This window comes from Oncorhynchus kisutch, linkage group LG25, assembly GCF_002021735.2.
Source record: "Oncorhynchus kisutch isolate 150728-3 linkage group LG25, Okis_V2, whole genome shotgun sequence".
Taxonomy (NCBI): Eukaryota; Metazoa; Chordata; class Actinopteri; order Salmoniformes; family Salmonidae; genus Oncorhynchus; species Oncorhynchus kisutch.
Genome location: NC_034198.2, coordinates 29,660,989 through 29,680,321, shown reverse-complemented (window position 1 = coordinate 29,680,321; position 19,333 = coordinate 29,660,989). Strand labels below are relative to the sequence as shown.

The window sequence follows — 19,333 nt, the reverse complement described above, 5'->3', positions numbered from 1 at the left end:
TATGCTCTTTACTCCAGGACTGTCTTGCTGCCATCTGTTGCATTTGTTTACACATCCGTAGGGTCTCACATACCCACTGGCAGATGCTGATCATATGACTCTGTGGTCAGTGTGATCATGCATGACATTATACATCTAACCACTGTGTTCCTCTTCCAGTCACTTCCCTTTTGGATGTACTCTCATCACTACCCCAGTCAGCCAGGTTAAAACCCCCAGAGAGGGATGCCCCTCTTGGGCACACGTTCCCTGAGGCTTGGAGTGATGGAGGAGGTGGTGGTTAGGATGATTGCAACAATACACGTGTCCCGACAGCACAGAGCAGTGCAGGTGTGCCTGTGTCATGCATGACTTGTCATGAATGGTTGTTTATGCCGACCCCTTAGTGCCCACAAGTGTCATCTGCTGTGTGAGCAATGACATGTTCCACTATAACTAACCACGGATGTATGTCGCAGTTCTTAGAAATATGCCACTTGGACGCTCTGTAGAAAAGGAAAATAATTCCGTACAGTATCTCTCTCTCTCTCTCTCTCTCTCTCTCTCTCTCTCTCTCTCTCTCTCTCTCTCTATGTCTCTCTATGTCTCTCTATGTCTGTCTAGTTTATCAGGATCCTATTACCTACTGCACACATAGAAGCTACTATTCCTGGTGTCCACATATCATCTACAAATACATGACAATGCACAGAACAGTTATAGACAACAACATACAATATTACATTCAGTTTTAAATAAAACATTAAGCAATAAGGCCCTAGGGTGTGTGGTATATGGCCAATATACCACGGCTAAGAGCCATTCTTAGACACAACACAATGACATGTTTTGTCATACCCGTGGTATATGGTCTGATATTCCACAGCTGTCAGCCAATCAGCACTCAGGGCTCGACCCATGCAGTTTATAATGAATTATACATTGAATGTAAAAAACATTAAGAACATCCGCTCTTTCTATGACATAGGCTGACCAAGCAAGTGACAATACATGTTTTACTATTTACACACTATTCATAGATACAGTACATATTCATATTCTTCTATACAGCACAGTTTAATGAGATCTTTAGAAAGAGATATGTGTTATTATCTGTTTTTTAAATCTGAACTTTTTACCTGAGTAACCTCTGGTGACAGAGCATTCCACCATGACATGGCTCTATACATACAGCAGGGCAAAATAGTATTTAGTCAGCCACCAATTGTGCAAGTTCTCCCACTTAAAAAGATGAGAGAGGCCTGTAATTTTCATCATAGGTACACTTCAACTATGACAGACAAAATGAGAGAAAAAATCCAGAAAATCACATTGTAGGATTTATAGTCATTTTGTGATCATTTTGACCCCACGCGTGAGATATTGCGTGGAGCCCCAGATCGAGGGAGATTATCAGTGGTCTTGTATGTCTCCAATTTCCTAATAATTGCTCCCACAGTTGATTTCATCTTTTTAAGTGGGAGAACTTGCACAATTGGTGTCTGACTAAATACTTTTTTGCCCCACTGTAACTGAGTAACCTCTAGTGACAGAGCTTTCCACCATGACATGACTCTATACATAACTGAGTAACCTCTAGTGACAGAGCATTCCACCATGACATGACTCTATACATAACTGAGTAACCTCTAGTGACAGAGCATTCCACCATGACATGACTCTATACATAACTGAGCGACACATTAAATCTGTTTCTGGTCTGGGGAGGGTAAAGAAACCCATAGTGGTGTGTCTGTTGGGGTATGTATGTCTGGTGGGGTATGTATGTCTGGTGGGGTATGGATGTCTGGTGGGGTATGGATGTCTGGTGGGGTATGTATGTCTGGTGGGGTATGGATGTCTGGTGGGGTATATATGTCTGGTGGGGTATATATGTCTGGTGGGGTATATATGTCTGGTGGGGTATATAAGTCTGGTGGGGTATGGATGTCTGGTGGGGTATGGATGTCTGGTGGGGTATGGATGTCTGGTGGGGTATGGATGTCTGGTGGGTTATGGATGTCTGGTGGGGTAAATAAGTCTGGTGGGGTATATATGTCTGGTGGGGTATATATGTCTGGTGGGGTATATAAGTCTGGTGGGGTATGTATGTCTGGTGGGGTATGGATGTCTGTTGGGGTATGGATGTCTGGTGGGGTATGGATGTCTGTTGGGGTATGGATGTCTGGTGGGGTATATATGTCTGGTGGGGTATGGATGTCTGGTGGGGTATGGATGTCTGGTGGGGTATATAAGTCTGGTGGGGTATATATGTCTGGTGGGGTATGGATGTCTGGTGGGGTATGGATGTCTGGTGGGGTATGGATGTCTGGTGGGGTATGGATGTCTGTTTGAAGAGTATTCAAACAGATTATACAAGTGTTTCGGCACTTTCGATACATAAATGTTTCTTAAAAAGACAAGAAGAGAAGTAGTCAATTTGTCCTCAACCATGAAAGACTATCATGCATGTTGTTGACGTTAGTTCTGGATGTGCAGTTAGAGCAAGGCTGCTTTGTTTTGAGCCAGCTGCAGCTTTGTTAGGTCTTTCTTTGCTGCACCTGACCACTGTTTCCCGGGTGCCGATGACGTGGATGTCGATTAAGGCAGCCCCCTCACCTCTCTGATTCAGAGGGTTTGGATTAAATGCAGAAGACACATTTCAGTTTAGTACATTCAGTTGTACAACTGACTAGGTATCCCCCTTCCCCATGTTACCTGACAGTAATCAAGATGGGATCAAGATCAGAGCATGAACAACAACTACAGTTTCTGTGTCAAAAACGCTCAACATCTCTTTATAACCGACATGCCTCTTCACGCCCCCCCCCCTCGATCTATGTCTCTCTCTTTCTCTCTCCTCTCTCCCCACACCCCTCTCTATATTGCTCTCTCTCTTTCTCTCTCATCCCCTCTCCCTCTATAATGAGCCAGACTGTAGTCTCTACATGGTTGTGATATAAAGTGCTGCCTGAGAGCTCTTGTCTTGATTTAAAGGCCCTGCTGGTCAGTCAGTTAAACCCACACCACCCACCTCCTACTATCTGCCTCCTCTCCCTCTCCTCTCCTCCTCTCCATCTCCACCTCTCCACTCCTCCACGCTTGTCTCATCACCGCACAGTACTGCGTCTGCACTCCTCTGTCTTAGAGGTGCTTAACTGGGACTTGTTCTTTCTCTCTCGTTCTCTCTTTCTTTCCCCTCCCTCGCTCTCTCTCTCCGAGGAGAGTATCACACACCTAGTATAAATTCCATCTGTGCTATCCACCACTTGGATTGGAGGTTAAACAGCTAACAGTATGAGCTCAGTTTATTTTCCTGGGGATTATAAACAAAGGACCGGACAAAGGAAACAACTGTACTTGGAGAGACAGAAAAAGATTCAGTTGAAAACTAAAGGGATAGACAATGAAGAGAGGGAACAATAGCTGGTTTTGAGCATATGATAGTACACATGCACAGGTGCCGAGAACAAAGTTAAAAGCTTGGAAACAAACAGCCTGGAAATAAACTAGGGCGCATGGGTGGCGCAGCGGTCTAAGGCACTGCATCTTGGCGCTAGAGGCGTCACTACAGACACTGGTTCGTTTCCAGGCTGTATCACATCTGGCCGTGATTGGGAGTCCCATTGGGCAGCACACAATTGGCCTCGTGTCGTTAGGGTTTGGCCGGGGTAGGCCATTATTGTAAATAATAATTTGTTCTTAACTGACTTGCAAATCTAATTTTATTGATCACATACACCTGGTTAGCAGATGTTATTGTGAGTGTAGTGAAATGCTTGTGCTTCTAGTTCCGACAGCAGTGCAGCAGTATCTAACAGGTAATATCTAACAATTCCACAAACAAACCTAATACACACAATCTAGTAAAGGAATGGGATGAGAATATATAAGTATAAATATATGGATGAGCAGTGACAGAGCGACTAAGATGCAATAGATAGTGAAGAATAGATAGTGAAGGATACAGTATATAGTATATACATATGAGATGAGAAATGCGAGGTATGTAAACATTCTTAAAGTGGCATTATTAAAGTGACTAGTGTTCATTCCATTTATTAAAGTGGCCAATGATATAAAGTCTGTAGGTAGGCAGCCACCTCTTTGTGCTAGTGGTGGCTGTTTAACAATCGGATGGCCTTGAGGTAGAAGCTGTTTTTCAATCTCTCTGTCCCAGCTTTGATACACCTGTACTGACCTCACCTTCTGGACGGTAGCGGGGTGAACAGGCAGTGGCTCGGGTGGTGATGATGCACCTGTACTGACCTCACCTTCTGGATGGTAGGGGGTGAACAGGTAGTGGCTCGGTGGTTATTGTCCTTGATGATCTTTTTGGCCTTCCTGTGACATCGGGTGGTGTAGGTGTCTTGGAGGGCAGGTAGTTTGCCTCGGTGATGCGTTGTGCAGACCACACCACCCTCTGGGAGCCCTGTGGTTGTGGGCGGTGCAGTTGCCGTACCAGGCTGTGATACAGCCTGAAAGGATGCTCTCAATTGTGCATCTGTAAACGATAGTGAAGGTTTTCGGTGACAAACCACATTTCTTCAGCCTCCTGAGGTTGAAGAGGCACTGTTGTGCCTTCTTCACCACACTGTCTGTGTGCGTGGACCATTTCAGTTTGTCTGTGATGTGTACGCCAAGGAACTTAAAACCTTCTACCCTCTTCACTACTGTCCCGTCGATGTGGATAGGGGGGTGCTCCCTCTGCTGTTTCCTGAAGTCCACGATCATCTCCTTAGTTTTGTTGACGTTGAGTGTGAGGTTATTTTCCTGACACCACACTCCGAGGGCCCTCACCTCCTCCATGTAGACCGTCTCGTCGTTGTTGGTGATCAAGCCTACCACTGTAGTGTCGTCTGCAAACTTGATGAATGAGTTGGAGGAGTGCATAGCCATGCAGTCATGAGAGATCAGGGAGTACAGGAGAGGGCTGAGAACGCACCCTTGTGGGGCCCCAGTGTTGAAGATGTTCTTACATAGGTGTTCCTCTTGCTTTGGTTTCTTATGGACAACCAAATAGAATAAGACAAAAAATGATGAAAGAAAAACAGAAGATGTATTGCCTAGTTAAATAAAGGTTAAATACATATTTTTTAAATGAAAAGCTTTTTCACAAAACCAATTTCCTTCATTTCCCACCACAGCCTGTGTGACATCATACACCAAGGCAGCAGCTGTGCTCTGTCATTCCATTGTCAAGGCCACACATGGCTACAGTGGGACTACTTTTGGGACCAGGTGGTAGAATATGTAGGGGTGACAGGGCTTTGACCTCTCTCTCTCTCTCTCTCTCTCTCTCTCTCTCTCTCTCTCTCTCTCTCTCTCTCTGCTCTCTCTCTGGTCTCTCTCTCTCTGCTCTCTCTCTCTCTCTCTGATCTCTCTATACTGTATATCCCCCCTCCTTCCTCTGCTCTCTATGGAAGAGTAAACACAGTACACACACCTCCATAGTCACCTGCCCCCTCCTGTTTATCTCTCTTTCCCTAGTTTCATTAGAAGTTTACTGGAGGTGCTGGTCTGACAGTTACTGACATACTGTTGTACTGCTTATCCCCTCAGAGAGAGATAGGCTGCATTCCAAATGCACCATATTTCCTTTATAGTGTACTACTTTTGACCAGGGCTCATAGGCCAGAGGGTGCCATTTGGGATATCCCATAGAGAATGAGACAGGCCTCTAGTGGCCAAAAGGCGGTATTAACATGGGCAGTGCCATTGAGGGATCCCACCATATTAATGTTGTCAAGTGAGTGGGACTTCCAACTTCATTGGCTGATCCCTCCTGGTGACCCTGTTGGAGTCATGTCCAACCGGGTCATCAGGATGGATCAGTCAAGTGGAGATGCTATTATGGCACAGAAGTCCTCTATCTATAGCTATGGGACACACACAGAGGTATTCTAGGAACACACCTACATCAGCCTGAAATATTTTCTAAGCTACACAAGCAATGTTGTTGCAGTACTGCTATACTGCCACATGGTGGTATCCATGTAACAAGTAACGGATACAAAACCTGGCCTAGGTATAGTCACCACATACCTGACTGGTGACATCATCTAGCTTCAGGGGATGCATACTGAATCAGTTTGTGTCATTCTGTTAGGACACCCAATCAGACCTGAACGATGTGTGATTCAAAGCAGGTATCACTCTTGTTAGACACGATTTGTCACCAATTTGTTGTTGCCATGAAAAAGTTTACCTGTGAGTTGGGATTTAGGGAGTCAGACTCATGTCCTTGTGAAGCATGTGGGCCTGATAGATTGTATTATTAGCTGTAATTATGCAGATTGCAGCCCTGAGAATTATTATTAAACACACACCACAACACACACCACAACACACACACAGACACACACACAAACACTTCATTAATACTGATCATAATTAGGGTAAACATATTCAGCAGGTGCGGCACTCAGTTTCAAGGGTTGCAAATGAGGAAGGATGGAGCTCTCTCTCTCTTGGTGGAGGTTGTGTATAGCTGATTCAGTAGCACCAGGTGGTTACCCTATATAAAGTGTTGAGAGGAAGTTCTCACTTTCTGTCTTCTCACTTTCGGAGCATCTGTTGTGTTAGCAAATTCAACAGTTTCTGAAAAGTGTGTCCTCTTCAGAACTTTATTTGAATTTGTCCAACTGTTGGAAAATATGAAGCATTTCCAATCCAAGTTGTCTTTGGTTCCTCTTTCAGCATTTGCTTTGGTTTCCTATGGACAACCAAGTAGAATAAGACAAAACAGAATGGAAGAAAAAGGATGTATTATCCCCCTTGTGTCCGCCTGCTAAAATTACTTTCTCTGCAACCATGAAAAGTATCAGTATTCCCTATCCTCTATCCCCTGTCCCATATCCTCTATCCTCTGTCCCCTATCCTCTATCCCCTATCCTCTATCCTCTATCCCCTATCCTCTATCCCCTATCCTCTATCCTCTATCCTCTATCCCCTATCCCCTATCCTCTATCCTCTATCCTCTATCCCCTATCCCCTTTCCTCTCACTGCGACCCAATGAGATCAGCTCAGCCACAGCAGCAGCGCCACTGTTGGGCTTTTCTTCCTCTCCGGCTGTGAAAGAACACCATGGCGGTCCAAAGAGGATGTCGTCCAAACGCCACCGTGACAACAGGACAGAGCTTGACTGAGCATCAGCCTTGGATCCCAAGAACTGAATGGAGAGCATTGAGCTGAGCTTTTAGCCTGTTTGGTTCTTTAGTCCCGGACCCACTGAGAAGCACTGAGCACAGACCACTGAGCCAGAACCTTTAAGTTCTTTAGTCCTGGACCCACTGAGAAGCACTGAGCACAGACCACTGAGCCAGAACCTTTTCGTTCTTTAGTCCTGGACCCACTGAGAAGCACTGAGCACAGACTACTGAGCCAGAACCTTTAAGCACAGACACTGCAGCATTGAACATCACAGAGCAGCACAGAATATATATCCTGGGCTCTGCTGTGTAGTGTTTATCAGCAGTCAGAGATGTACCCACATGTTCTCTGTACCCCCTTAACCCTCAAGCTCTCCCAGTCATTCTCTCTGCTGTGATAGCTCTCTGGTGAGGGAATGAATGGGTTTTTATGAGCCTGGTGAGCATGGACTGAGTTCTGTGGACAGCTCTCCACTTACTGCCAAGCTCTGTGTGTGTGTGCGTGTGTGTGTGCTGCGTGATCCACATTTTATCCTTCCCATCCTTCGTGGCATTCCCCCATTTCCCTAACGTTTAGCTGGGGCTGCAGATGGTCTGGAAATTAGAGCGCCAGCTCGGAGGATAGGAGAAAAATAGGAGAAAAAATAGATGTTTTTATTTCCTTCCCTTGGAAGCTGCAGCGTGGGGAAGTGAGGAGGGAGTCATTAAATGGCTCTGTGATTGGCTGCTGAGAAGCCATCAGGCCCGCCAGCCAACACAACTACTGCTCCCCTCGATGGGGACCATCGGACCGTTGGACCACACCACTAGGTTCTGATTCCCCATCGCTATAGGACCGAACCTATACTCTCCACCCAGAGAGAGAGAGGAGCGAGAGAGAAAGAGAGAAAGAAAGAGAACCAGAGAACCAGAGAGAGGGAGAAATAGAGAGGGAGAGAACTAGAGAGAGGGAGATAACTAGAAAGAGGGAGAGAACTAGAGAGAGGAAGAGAACTAGAGAGAGGGAGAGAACTAAATATAGGGATAACTAGAGAGAGGGAGAGAACTAGAGAGAGGGAGAGAACTAGAGAGAGGGAGAGAACTAAATATAGGGATAACTAGAGAGAGGGAGAGAACTAGAGAGAGGGAGAGAACCAAATATAGGGATAACTAGAGAGAGGGAGAGAACTAGAGAGAGGGAGAGAACCAAATATAGGGATAACTAGAGAGAGGGAGAGAACTAGAGAGAGGGAGAGAACTAGAGAGAGGGAGAGAACTAGAGAGAGGAAGAGAACTAGAGAGAGGAAGATAACTAGAGAGGGGTAGAGAACTAGAGAGAGGGAGAGAACTAGAGAGAGGAAGATAACTAGAGAGAGGGAGAGAACTAGAGAGAGGGAGAGAACTAGAGAGAGGGAGAGAACTAGAGAGAGGAAGAGAACTAGAGAGAGGGAGAGAACTAGAGAGAGGAAGAGAACTAGAGAGAGGGAGAGAATTAGAGAGAGGAAGAGAACTAGAGAGAGGAAGAGAACTAGAGAGAGGAAGAGAACTAGAGAGAGGAAGAGAACTAGAGAGAGATAGAGAACTAGAGAGAGGGAGAGAACTAGAGAGAGGGAGAGAACTAGAGAGAGGGAGAGAACTAGAGAGAGGAAGAGAACTAGAGAGAGGGAGAGAATTAGAGAGAGGAAGAGAACTAGAGAGAGGAAGAGAACTAGAGAGAGGAAGAGAACTAGAGAGAGGAAGAGAACTAGAGAGAGGAAGAGAACTAGAGAGAGATAGAGAACTAGAGAGAGGGAGAGAACTAGAGAGAGGTAGAGAACTAGAGAGATGAAGAGAACTAGAGAGAGGAAGAGAACTAGAGAGAGGAAGAGAACTAGAGAGAGGGAGAGAATTAGAGAGAGGAAGAGAACTAGAGAGAGGGAGAGAACTAGAGAGAGGGAGAGAACTAGAGAGAGGGAGATAACTAGAGAGAGGGGGAGAACTAGTGAGAGGGAGAGAACTAGAGAGAGGGATAACTAGAGAGAGGGAGAGAACTAGAGAGAGGAAGAGAACTAGAGAGAGGGAGAGAACTAGAGAGAGGGAGAGAACTAGAGAGAGGGAGAGAACTAGAGAGAGGAAGAAACTAGAGAGAGGAAGAGAACTAGAGAGAGGAAGAGAACTAGAGAGAGGGAGAGAACTAGAGAGAGGGATAACTAGAGAGAGGGATAACTAGAGAGAGGGAGAGAACTAGAGAGAGGGAGAGAACTAGAGAGAGGTAGAGAACTAGAGAGAGGGAGAGAACTAGAGAGAGGAAGAGAACTAGAGAGAGGAAGATAACTAGAGAGAGGGAGAGAACTAGAGAGAGGAAGAGAACTAGAGAGAGGAAGAGAACTAGAGAGAGGGAGAGAACTAGAGAGAGGAGAGAACTAGAGAGAGGAAGAGAACTAGAGAGAGGGAGAGAACTAGAGAGAGGAAGAGAACTAGAGAGAGGGAGAGAACTAGAGAGAGGAAGAGAACTAGAGAGAGGGAGAGAACTAGAGAGAGGGAGAGAACTAGAGAGAGGGAGAGAACTAGAGAGAGGAAGAGAACTAGAGAGAGGGAGAGAACTAGAGAGAGGGAGAGAACTTAGAGAGAGGAGAGAACTAGAGAGAGGGAGAGAAACTAGAGAGAGGAAGAGAACTAGAGAGAGGGAGAGAACTAGAGAGAGGGAGAGAACTAAGAGAGAGGGAGAGAACTAGAGAGAGGAAGAGAACTAGAGAGAGGGAGAGAACTAGAGAGAGGGGATGAGGAGGGAGAGAACTAGATGAGAGGGAGAGAACTAGAGAGAGAAGGAGAAACTAGAGAGAGGGAGAGAACTAGAGAGAGGGATAACTAGAGAGAGGGATAACTAGAGAGAGGGAGAGAACTAGAGAGAGGGAGAGAACTAGAGAGAGGTAGAGAACTAGAGAGAGGAAGAACTAGAGAGAGGAAGAGAACTAGAGAGAGGAAGATAACTAGAGAGAGGAAGAACTGAGAGAGGGAGAGAACTAGAAGAGGAGAGAACTAGAGAGAGGGAAGAGACCTAGAGAGAGGAGAGAAACTAGAGAGAGGGAAGAGAACTAGAGAGAGGGAGAGATCCTAGAGAGAGGAAGAGAACTAGAGGAGGAGAGACTAGAGAGAGGAAGAGAACTAGAGAGATGAGAGGAGAGAAACTAGAGAGAGGGAGAGACTAGAGAGAGGGAGAGAACTAGAGAGAGGGAGAGAACTAGAGAGAGGAGAGAACTAGAGAGAAGAGAGGAGAACTAGAGAGAGGGAGAGAACTAGAGAGAGGGGAGAGAACTAGAGAGAGGAAGAGAACTAGAGAGAGGGAGAGGAGGAGAACTAGAGAGAGGAAGAGAACTAGAGAGAGGGAGAGAACTAGAGAGAGGGAGAGAACTAGAGAGGAGGAAGAGAACTAGAGAGAGGACGAGAACTAGAGAGAGGGAGAGAACTCGAGAGAGGGAGAGAACTAGAGAGAGGGGAGAGAACTAGAGAGAGGAAGAAACTAGAGGGGAGAGAACGAGAGAGGATAACTAGAGAGAGGGAGAGAACTAGAGAGGGAAGAGAACTAAGAGAGGAAGAGGAGAGAACTAGAGAGAGGGAGAGAACTAGAGAGGGAGAGAACTAAGAGGGATAACTAGAGAGAGGTAGAGAACTAGAGAAGGAAGATAAATAGAGAGAGGGAGAGAATTTAGAGAGAGGGCGAGAACTGAGAGAGGGATCGAGAAACTAGACGAAGAGGAAGATAAACTAGAGAGAGGGAAGAATAACTAGAGAGAGGATGAGACACTAGAGGAGCGGGAGGAGAAAACTAGAGAGAGGAGAGAACTAGAGAGAGGGAGGAGAAACTAGAGAGAGGAAGATAACTAGAGAGGGGAGAGAACTAGAGAGAGAAGATAACTAGAGAGAGGGAGAGAAACTAGAGAGAGGGAGAGAACTAGAGATGAGGGAAGAGAACTAGAGAGAGGAAGAGGAACTTAGGAGAGAGAAGAGAACTAGAGAGAGGAAGAGAACTAGAGAGAGGGAGAGAACTAGAGAGAGGAGGAGGAGAACTAGAGAGAGGGAGAAAGAGGGGGAGCTAAATAGCATGAACAAAGACCAGCCTGAAAAGCTGTATCTCTCCTTTCCCTCTCCTCCATTCACTGCCCATCGGTGTCTGTCTGTCCAGTGGATAGAAAGAGAGAGATGAAGCCCCACATCCCCAGCTTATTTTCACCCAAAATAGGCTCTTCCTCTGCAATGCTCTCTGGCTCCACTGATTCGCTGTGTGGAGCCTGTTCATTTGCATAGACGCTCTCCCTCCTGCTCCGTGGCTGGCTGTTGAAGCTCCCCCCTCCTTCCTCCCTCTCTCCCTCCCTCTCCCTCTCTCTCTCGTCCTCTCTCTCCTCCTCTTGCGCACATCTTGCTGGAGCTGCGCTCGCTCGCTGAAGCCGTTGCTGCCTGTTTCTCAGCCTGTGAGTGTGTGAGAGAGAGGTGTGTGTGGCTCCGTATACAGAGCAGCCACTCTCTCTCAGTGCTGCCGCGTCGTTGCCTCTCATCTGGGTACTGCAGGGAGAGTAGAGGGAACCTCTAGGAGCGAGGCTTGGCACACCTCGCAGGTACAACCATTCCCGCGCCACCCTCTCGACAGCTGCTGCCCACCACCACAAGCAAATTTTAAAGCTTTACTTCGGATGCACTCAGATTCCTCTAGACATCCTCTGAAAACAGAAAGGAGAACAGGGAGGGAAAACTTGGAAGGAGGGAACATTCCATTTGCTTTGATTAAGGAGATGTTGAAATTGTGCCTGTGATGTTTTTTTCCCTCAAAATCTGAGGCTGATATGCAATGTGGATTTTCGGGAGTTTTATCATTTTTTGAGAGGAGAAAATTATCCATTTGATTCTGTGAGCTCTTCCTTGCAGAATAAGAAGTGAGAGAAAAGGAGAGAGAGAACGCGAGCGAGGAAGTGTGATAGGGGAATTGGAGCAGTGTGAGATTTCTCAGATGCTGTTTGAGGAGTGTGTCCTAATTTCTTGAGTGCATATTTTTTCCTCCTCTCTTTTTCTCCACAATGAATGATCGTACTTCTTCCATGGTTACCTTTGTACCCTTGTGGATTTCCTAACCCACCGGAAAAAGTGCAAGAAGGCACTCTTTTCTTTTCCCTAAATTTGTCTGTGATTAGCTCTTTTCTGCTGTGGATTCTCTGTGGATTTGTTGGTTGGTCGACAGTGTGAGTGTCTTGGGTTTGAGTGGCGAGAGAGCATTGTGTTGTCGGGGTACTAAGGGGACTATGGGCCATTGGGCTCATCACTAAGGTCCCAAACCTTTATCCTCAACTCGCCTTGCTGGCCTCTCGGGGAACCATGTTGGAAAGTTGGAGGACAAAGCTTGCCCCCACCCCTGGCCCCTCGAGGCCCAGGCAGGAGCACCTCTGCTGGGGCTTGACCTCGTCTATCTCCCCTGTCTCCCCTGTCTGCCTGGTTCTCTGGATGACTGCTCTGGCCCTGGGGTGTGTGGCTGGATCTGGGCCTCACTCGGGGCCACCAGGGGGAGGCACAGAAGCAGTGGAGGGCCACCACCACATTCACGTCAACCATGGGGGCAAGCGTCACCATTCCGTGCCTATCGCCATCCATAGACCGCCTGCCGCCTTGCTACGGGCAGGCCACAGTAAGTATCCTTTCTACTCTGACCACCTCGGCTCTATCTGACAGTTTCTATAAACCAATTAGCAGAGGCTTTTCTTCAAAGCCATTTACAGTAGTGTGTGCATACATGTTCCTATGGGTGGCCCCGGCTGGAATCAAACCCATGATCCTGGTGGTACAAGCACCATGCTCTACTAACTGAGTCACAGAGGACCACAATGTATGCCACATGCCGTCACCATCTTCCTACGCTCTGTGGGGCAAGTTTTATTTTGGGCCCCTGTGGCCTCTTTCTACTTCTTACAGTCCAATTACTGGGATGAACTAGTTGTCTTTTGGAGAACTATTTGATTTATATTTGTCTATTGGAGACATTTTATTTTCATTTGCAGCAAAACATTTACATGGTTAAATGCCTTGTTCAAGGGCACATTGGCCGATTTTGGACTCCCAACGCTCTTAACTGCTAAGCTACTGCCGCAATACAATAACGATATTTGCCTTGAACCATTACTGTAGCCTTCCTCCTATATCCATCTCTCCCCAATTTGTCCCCTGGCTATACCCTCTCTCTCTCTCTCTCTCTCTCTCTCTGTCTCTCGCTCTCTCTCTCTCTCTCTCTCTCTCACTCTCTCTCTCTCTCTCTCTCTCTCTCTCTCTCTCTCTCTCTCTCTCTCTCTCTCTCTCTCTCTCTCTGCCTCTCTCTCTGTCTCTCACTCTCTCTCTCTATGTCTCTCTCTCTCTCTCCATTCCTCTTTTGTCTGGCTCAGCATAGTTCCCTCCCTCCCTCCATGGCGCCTCAGATTATCCATATCCCTCTCTCCAGATGCTGTGTGGTGCATCGGCCACAGCCAGATAAGACAGGATTGCAGGGTTGTGGTGTAGTGCTCACTCTTGCCCCCGGGGGGTGATAGAGAGACAAATGTGCATTGGACTTAAAGCAATAGAGGCAGGATGCTGTTTGGGTGGAGTGTGTGAGTGTGTGTGTGTGTGTGTGTGTGTGTGTGTGTGTGTGTGTGTGTGTGTGTGTGTGTGTGTGTGTGTCTGTGTGTGTGTGTGTGTGTGTGAGAGAGAGATGAGCCCTCTACCCTATAATGGCGCGTAGGTCCTTGTTGGTCGCTGCTTGTGAAGATAGCCCATTAGATAAAGTGTCAACTACTGGGAATTGCTCTTATATATCCCCCATTTCCTACTATATGTGATCTATTGGAGTGTGTGTGTGTGCCTGACTGTGATTATGGATGTGAATGGGTATGGGGATGCCACATTAGCGATAAATGTTCTCTATTTTCAGACTAATAGCCGTGTAATTGATGTCATGATTCTCCACTAGGAGATGTGGGGAAAACCATAATGTTATTAACCCTTGATACAGGATAGTACACAATGTGTCACATGGTCTTAGAGGCACACTGTGTATACAGTCCAGACACTCAGGATGACGTAATCCTTAGTCGTCTAACGTTGTGGAGTGTGCACTGTAGAGATGCCCTGGATCAGTGTAGGCATTGCACTATCCTCCTCTGTATAGTATGGTGTCATTACGAATAAACAAAAGTAACATGAGGACAGAATGTGTCACCCTACAGTCAAACAGTGTTTTCTACATTGTATACAATCCAACAACAGTCGATTTTACACGGTTGGATTCAGTGTAGGCATTGCATTACCCTCCTCAATATGTAGCGGCGTAAATATGATAAAACACTACTGTAACATGTTGACAAACAGGTCATGTGATTGATGTGTTTGAGTTGGCCTGGATATTCTCTCTCTCTCTCTCTCGCTCTGTCTCTGTGTGTGTGCAGCTAACGTATGTAGGTATGTAGGTTGAGCTGTTTAAGACATTTAGGAGCGGTGGCACATTTTCAGAGGGTCAATGAATGTGTCCTGAATTCAGTCAGCTTGGTTACCTCAGGAATGGAAAGGACAGCAATGCTAAGAAGATGATGTAGGAAAGAATGGAGGGGGATTCGGTAGAACAATGTGGATTAGGTGGATGGGAGGAGGAGGAAATAGGATGAGGTCTGGATGGGGAGGAGGAGGAGGAGGAAAATGACGGGATGGAAGATTGAATGTTGAGAAAGAGGAAGATGAAGGGTGGGAAGGACGAGGTAGGGACAGATGTTCAGATGGGGAGATGGGAAGATGAAGGGTGGGAAGGACGAGGTAGGGACAGATGTTCAGATGGGGAGATGGGAAGAGGAGTAGGTGGTGGAGGTGTACAGGTAGATGGGAGATGTTCTGTCCTGCTGAGATGACAGGAAAGGCAATTAGTCCACTCTGCTTGTCTGGAGGGGTCAACACTCCTCCCACACCCTCATCCTTCTCTCCTGTGTGTGTGTGTGTGTGTGTGTGTGTGGGTGGGTGGGGGTGTGTGTGTTCATTTATTTGCATTAGGTGCATTTAAGTTGCTCTTTTCTTGTGTACTTATTGGCTAGACTAGCCTGTACAGAACACATCCATAGCTTTATTAATAATTAATATACATTAGCCAAGACACACAGTGAGGAGGTTCATGAATGAGAAATGGCACACACAATGGTAGACACAATGTTCAACACAGTGCCTGACTCAAGGACAAAGCTTGTACCTTTTTTTAAAGCCAGTTTCCTTTTCCTGATTCCAGACATGCTGTGCTGGAGTTTCATTTGCATTTGCTCGTTCCTCACACAGAGAGGTGGGAGCACACACACACACACACACACTCACAGACACACACTCACACACACACGCACACACACAGAGGGAGCTTTTCTCACCTGCACCAATTAAACATTTTCAGGTCCTTTCCTTAATCTCCTGTATTACATTATCCTCTTTTCTCTCCACAATTGTAAATCAAATAACATTTTATTGGTCACATACACATATTTAGCAGATGTTATTGCAGGTCTAGCGAAATGCTAGTCTCTGTTTTGCGCTCACTCTATCACTTGTTGTATTGTTCTCCCTCCCCCTCCCTCCCTCCCTCACGATCCTTCCCTCCCTCCATCACTCTACCTCTTTCTCTCTCTCTCTCCCCTCCCTCCATACCTCCCTCCCTCCCTCTCTTTCTCTATCTCCCTCCCTCCCTGAATCTCTCCCTCTCTCCTCCCTCCCTCTGCTCCCAGTACTGTGTAGCTGTGTGGTGTCACCCTCCATCTAATCCTGTTTGCATTACTTACGTAACAGTACCTGCCGTTCACTGTTATCATCACAACTGCACTTACCATTGTCCCAGGTGATTAGCACAAACAAAAGCAGGCCTGCGTCCCAAATAGCACCATGTTCCGTATTTAGAGTGCTACTTTTGATCAGGCCCCATAGGGCTCTGTTCAAAAGTATTGCACTATATAGGGAATAGGGTGTCATTTAGGAAGCAGATCAAATAAAGCCAGCCTGGTGTTGGATGCAAATTGCTCCAATCTCTGTTTTATGAAGTGTAGAATGGATGTTATATAATATGTATTTGTAGAGTGGATGGGGTAGTTATTTTCGTCTTAATATTTCGCTGCTCTAAATACATTTTAGAATGTACCGTCGTTTTCAACCTCTGGTCCATCTTTATTGCAAAACATTTATCTAGACATTCCCCTCAACCTTTCATGTCATATACAGTATGTTTGTGTGTATGAGTATCTGTATGAGAAATCTAACTCGGATTAAACTATAGAATAACACATTTATTATCCAACAATAAACATCTGGCTTTTATTTCCATTTTGCGTTGAACTAGAATGTTATCAGCTATCGATTTCTACTGCAGATAGGAGGAACATTACCCTTGGTCACGATGTACTGATGAAAGGGTTGCATTGTTTTAATGAGGCCCAGTGAAAAATAATGAATATGTCTCAAATTACACCCTATTCCCTATGTAATGCACTGCTTTTGACCAGGAACCTGTATAGCTCAAGATCTGAGACAACTAGCGAGAAAGAGAGAGTAAGACCTATGTAGAGAGAAAGAGAGAGAGAGTAAGACCTATGTAGAGAGAGAGAGAGAGAGACAGCGAGAGAGAGAGAGTGACAGAGTGGGGAAGAAAGAGGAAGATAAGGATCATGATAATGAATAAACTGGGGTATCACTCTTCATTTTACCCCTCTTACCCCAGAGTGATGAAGGCAGATGTGGACCAGGAGGAGGAGAGAGGAGAGCATCCTTGGGTTTACACAAAAAATCACTTTGAGATAAACAGGAAATAGCTGTCGACAATCCGTTATGGGGTGGAGGCTGGGGCTTCCATTGATTCTGGGAACCTGTTGTAGATTTAGTCCTCTTCTATCCATTTCGTAGTTCTTACCTGCAGTCAAATCACCAAATCGTTCCCTAGTGGCCTCATGGGTGGACACTTATTCATATTTTTCATAATTTCATAATTAATCAAAATTATTTGTCAGAAGGTTTTGTTATATTTCAGTCTTCTGTGATGTATTTAAAGTGTAATATTGGGATGCAAACTTTTAATTAAATACATTTCATGGTACAGGTCTCTTCTGTTTTTAAAGGAGTATACTTTTGTTTCAATGTAGATTTCTTAAGACCACCAAGAAACACTTGCACTATGTGACCCTTATGTAGCCTACTGCAGTGAAAGGTTAATGGAATCCTGCACCCTGGATGAGCAGATACATCACCTCTTTATGATTATTTGGGACTATTTGATACTCGTGCTCCATCAAACACTCCTAATACCACTTTTGTATCTCTAATCTCTTATTCCAATTTGTTCATCGAAGTCAGCAGAGCAATGTAGGGGATTGTAATCAATTAATCTCTCTACCTTCAGAGCTACTGGTGGAACAGGAAAGAGAGAGAAAGAGAGAGAAAGAGAGAGAGAAAGAAAGAGAGAGAAAGAGAGAGAAAGAAAGAGAGAGAAAGAGAGGGAAAGAGAGGGAAAGAGAGGGAAAGAGAGGGAAAGAGAAAGAGAGGGAAAGAGAAAGAGAGGGAAAGAGAAAGAGAGGGAAAGAGAGAGAAAGGGAAAGAAAGAGAGAGAAAGGGAAAGAAAGAGAGAGAAAGGGAAAGAGAGGGAAGAGAGATAAAGGGAAAGAAAGAGAGAGCAAGGAAAAGAAAGAGAGAGAAAGGGAAAGAGAGGGAAAGAGAGAAAGGGGAAGCGAGGGAAAGAGAAAGAGATAGAAAGGGAAAGAGGGAGAAAGAGAGGGAAAGAGAGAGAAAGAGAGGGAAAGAGAGAGAAAGAGAGGGAAAGAGAGGGAAAGAGAGAGAAAGAGAGGGAAATAGAAAAAGAGAAAGAGAGGGAAAAAGAGGGAAATAGAGAGAAAGAGAGGGAAAGAGAGAGAAAGAGAGAGGGAAAGAGAGAAAAAGAGAGGGAACAAGAGGGAAAGAGAGAGAGGGAAAGAGAGAGAAAGAGAGGGAATGAGAAAGAAAGAGAAAGAGAGGGAAAGAAAGAGAAAAAGAGAGGGAAAGAGAGAAAAAGAGAGGGAACTAGAGGGAAAGAGAGAGAAAGAGAGGGAATGGGAAGAGAGAGAAAGAGAGAGAAAGAGAGGGAAAGAGAGGGAAGAGAAAAAGTGAGAAAGAGAGAGGGAAATAGAGGGAAAGAGAGAAAGAGAAAAAGAGAGAAAGAGAGAGGGAAATAGAGAGAAAGAGAGGGAAAGAGAGAGAAAGAGAGGGAAAGAGAGGGAAAGAGAGAAAGAGAGAGAGGAGAGAGAGAAAGAGAGGGAAAGAGAGTAAAAGAGAGGGAAAGAGGGAACGAGAGGGAAAGAGAGTAAAAGAGAGGGAAAGAGAGGGAAAGAGGGAACGAGAGGGAAAGAGAGAGAAAGAGAGAGAGGGAAAGAAAGAGAAAGTGAGAAAAAGAGAAAGAGAGAGGGAGAAGGGGAAGGGAAGAGATGGAAAGCAAGATGAAGGGGAAAGGAAGGAAAGCAAATCATTTCCCCAAAAAACATATTGTACTGTAACTAAACAGGCTGCTGCAAGAGAGAGAGGGAGATGGAGAGAGACAGAGAAAAGGAAATAGAGAGAGAGGGATGGAGAGAGACAGAGAAATAAGGAAATGGAGAGAGAGGGATAGAGAGGGAGACAGAAAAATAAGGAAATGGAGAGAGAGGGATAGAGAGGGAGACAGAAAAATAAGGAAATGGAGAGAGAGGGATAGAGAGGGAGACAGAAAAATAAGGAAATGGAGAGAGAGGGATAGAGAGATTGAGAAAGAGAAAAATATAAAGACAGAAATAATGAGAGACAGAAATAAAAGAGAGATGAGAGAGAAGGATGGGGAGGGAGACAGTGAAAGAAGGAAATAGAGAGCACGAGGGATAGAGAAATTGAGAAAGAGAAATAGAGAGAGAGAGAGAGAGAGAGAGAGAGAGAGAGAGAGAGAGAGAGAGAAATAGGGAGCGAGATGGAGATATACACTGAATTGCAGGGCTGTGGGACCCTGTCGGTGCCTCTCAGGCGGTGTGTTGTGGCTTGTCCCTTTGCCGAAGTCACTCTGAGATTGTGTGTGTGGTTGTCTGACAGTATCGGAGCATAACAGAACAGAGGGGATGCCTTGGCAGATGCAGATCTCTATACATGTTCCCCTCTGTCTCCAAGGGACCCCAGTTGAATACTGGACCCCAGCTAGGAGTGACAGACTGATTGGTGTCATCTTCTCATC

At 45.7% G+C, this 19,333-nt stretch overlaps 1 protein-coding gene across 33 annotated transcripts in view; it reads left to right on the top strand.

Annotated features, from left to right (window-relative positions):
- The window catches only part of LOC109878858 (neurexin-1a), a 586,328-nt gene that overhangs the window by 333,373 nt on the left and 233,622 nt on the right, over window positions 1-19,333 (top strand). The window contains exon 1 of one of the 33 annotated variants that reach the window (XM_031805053.1): window positions 11,280-12,760. The exons of 29 other annotated variants lie outside the window; for them this stretch is intronic. In XM_031805053.1, the coding sequence (XP_031660913.1) occupies window positions 12,454-12,760 (307 nt within the window). In that variant the 5' untranslated portion in view covers window positions 11,280-12,453. Of the gene's footprint in view, window positions 1-11,279; window positions 12,761-19,333 lie in introns of those variants that run through there. 3 more of the 33 variants (XM_031805055.1, XM_031805052.1, XM_031805054.1) reach the window with 3 other exon arrangements.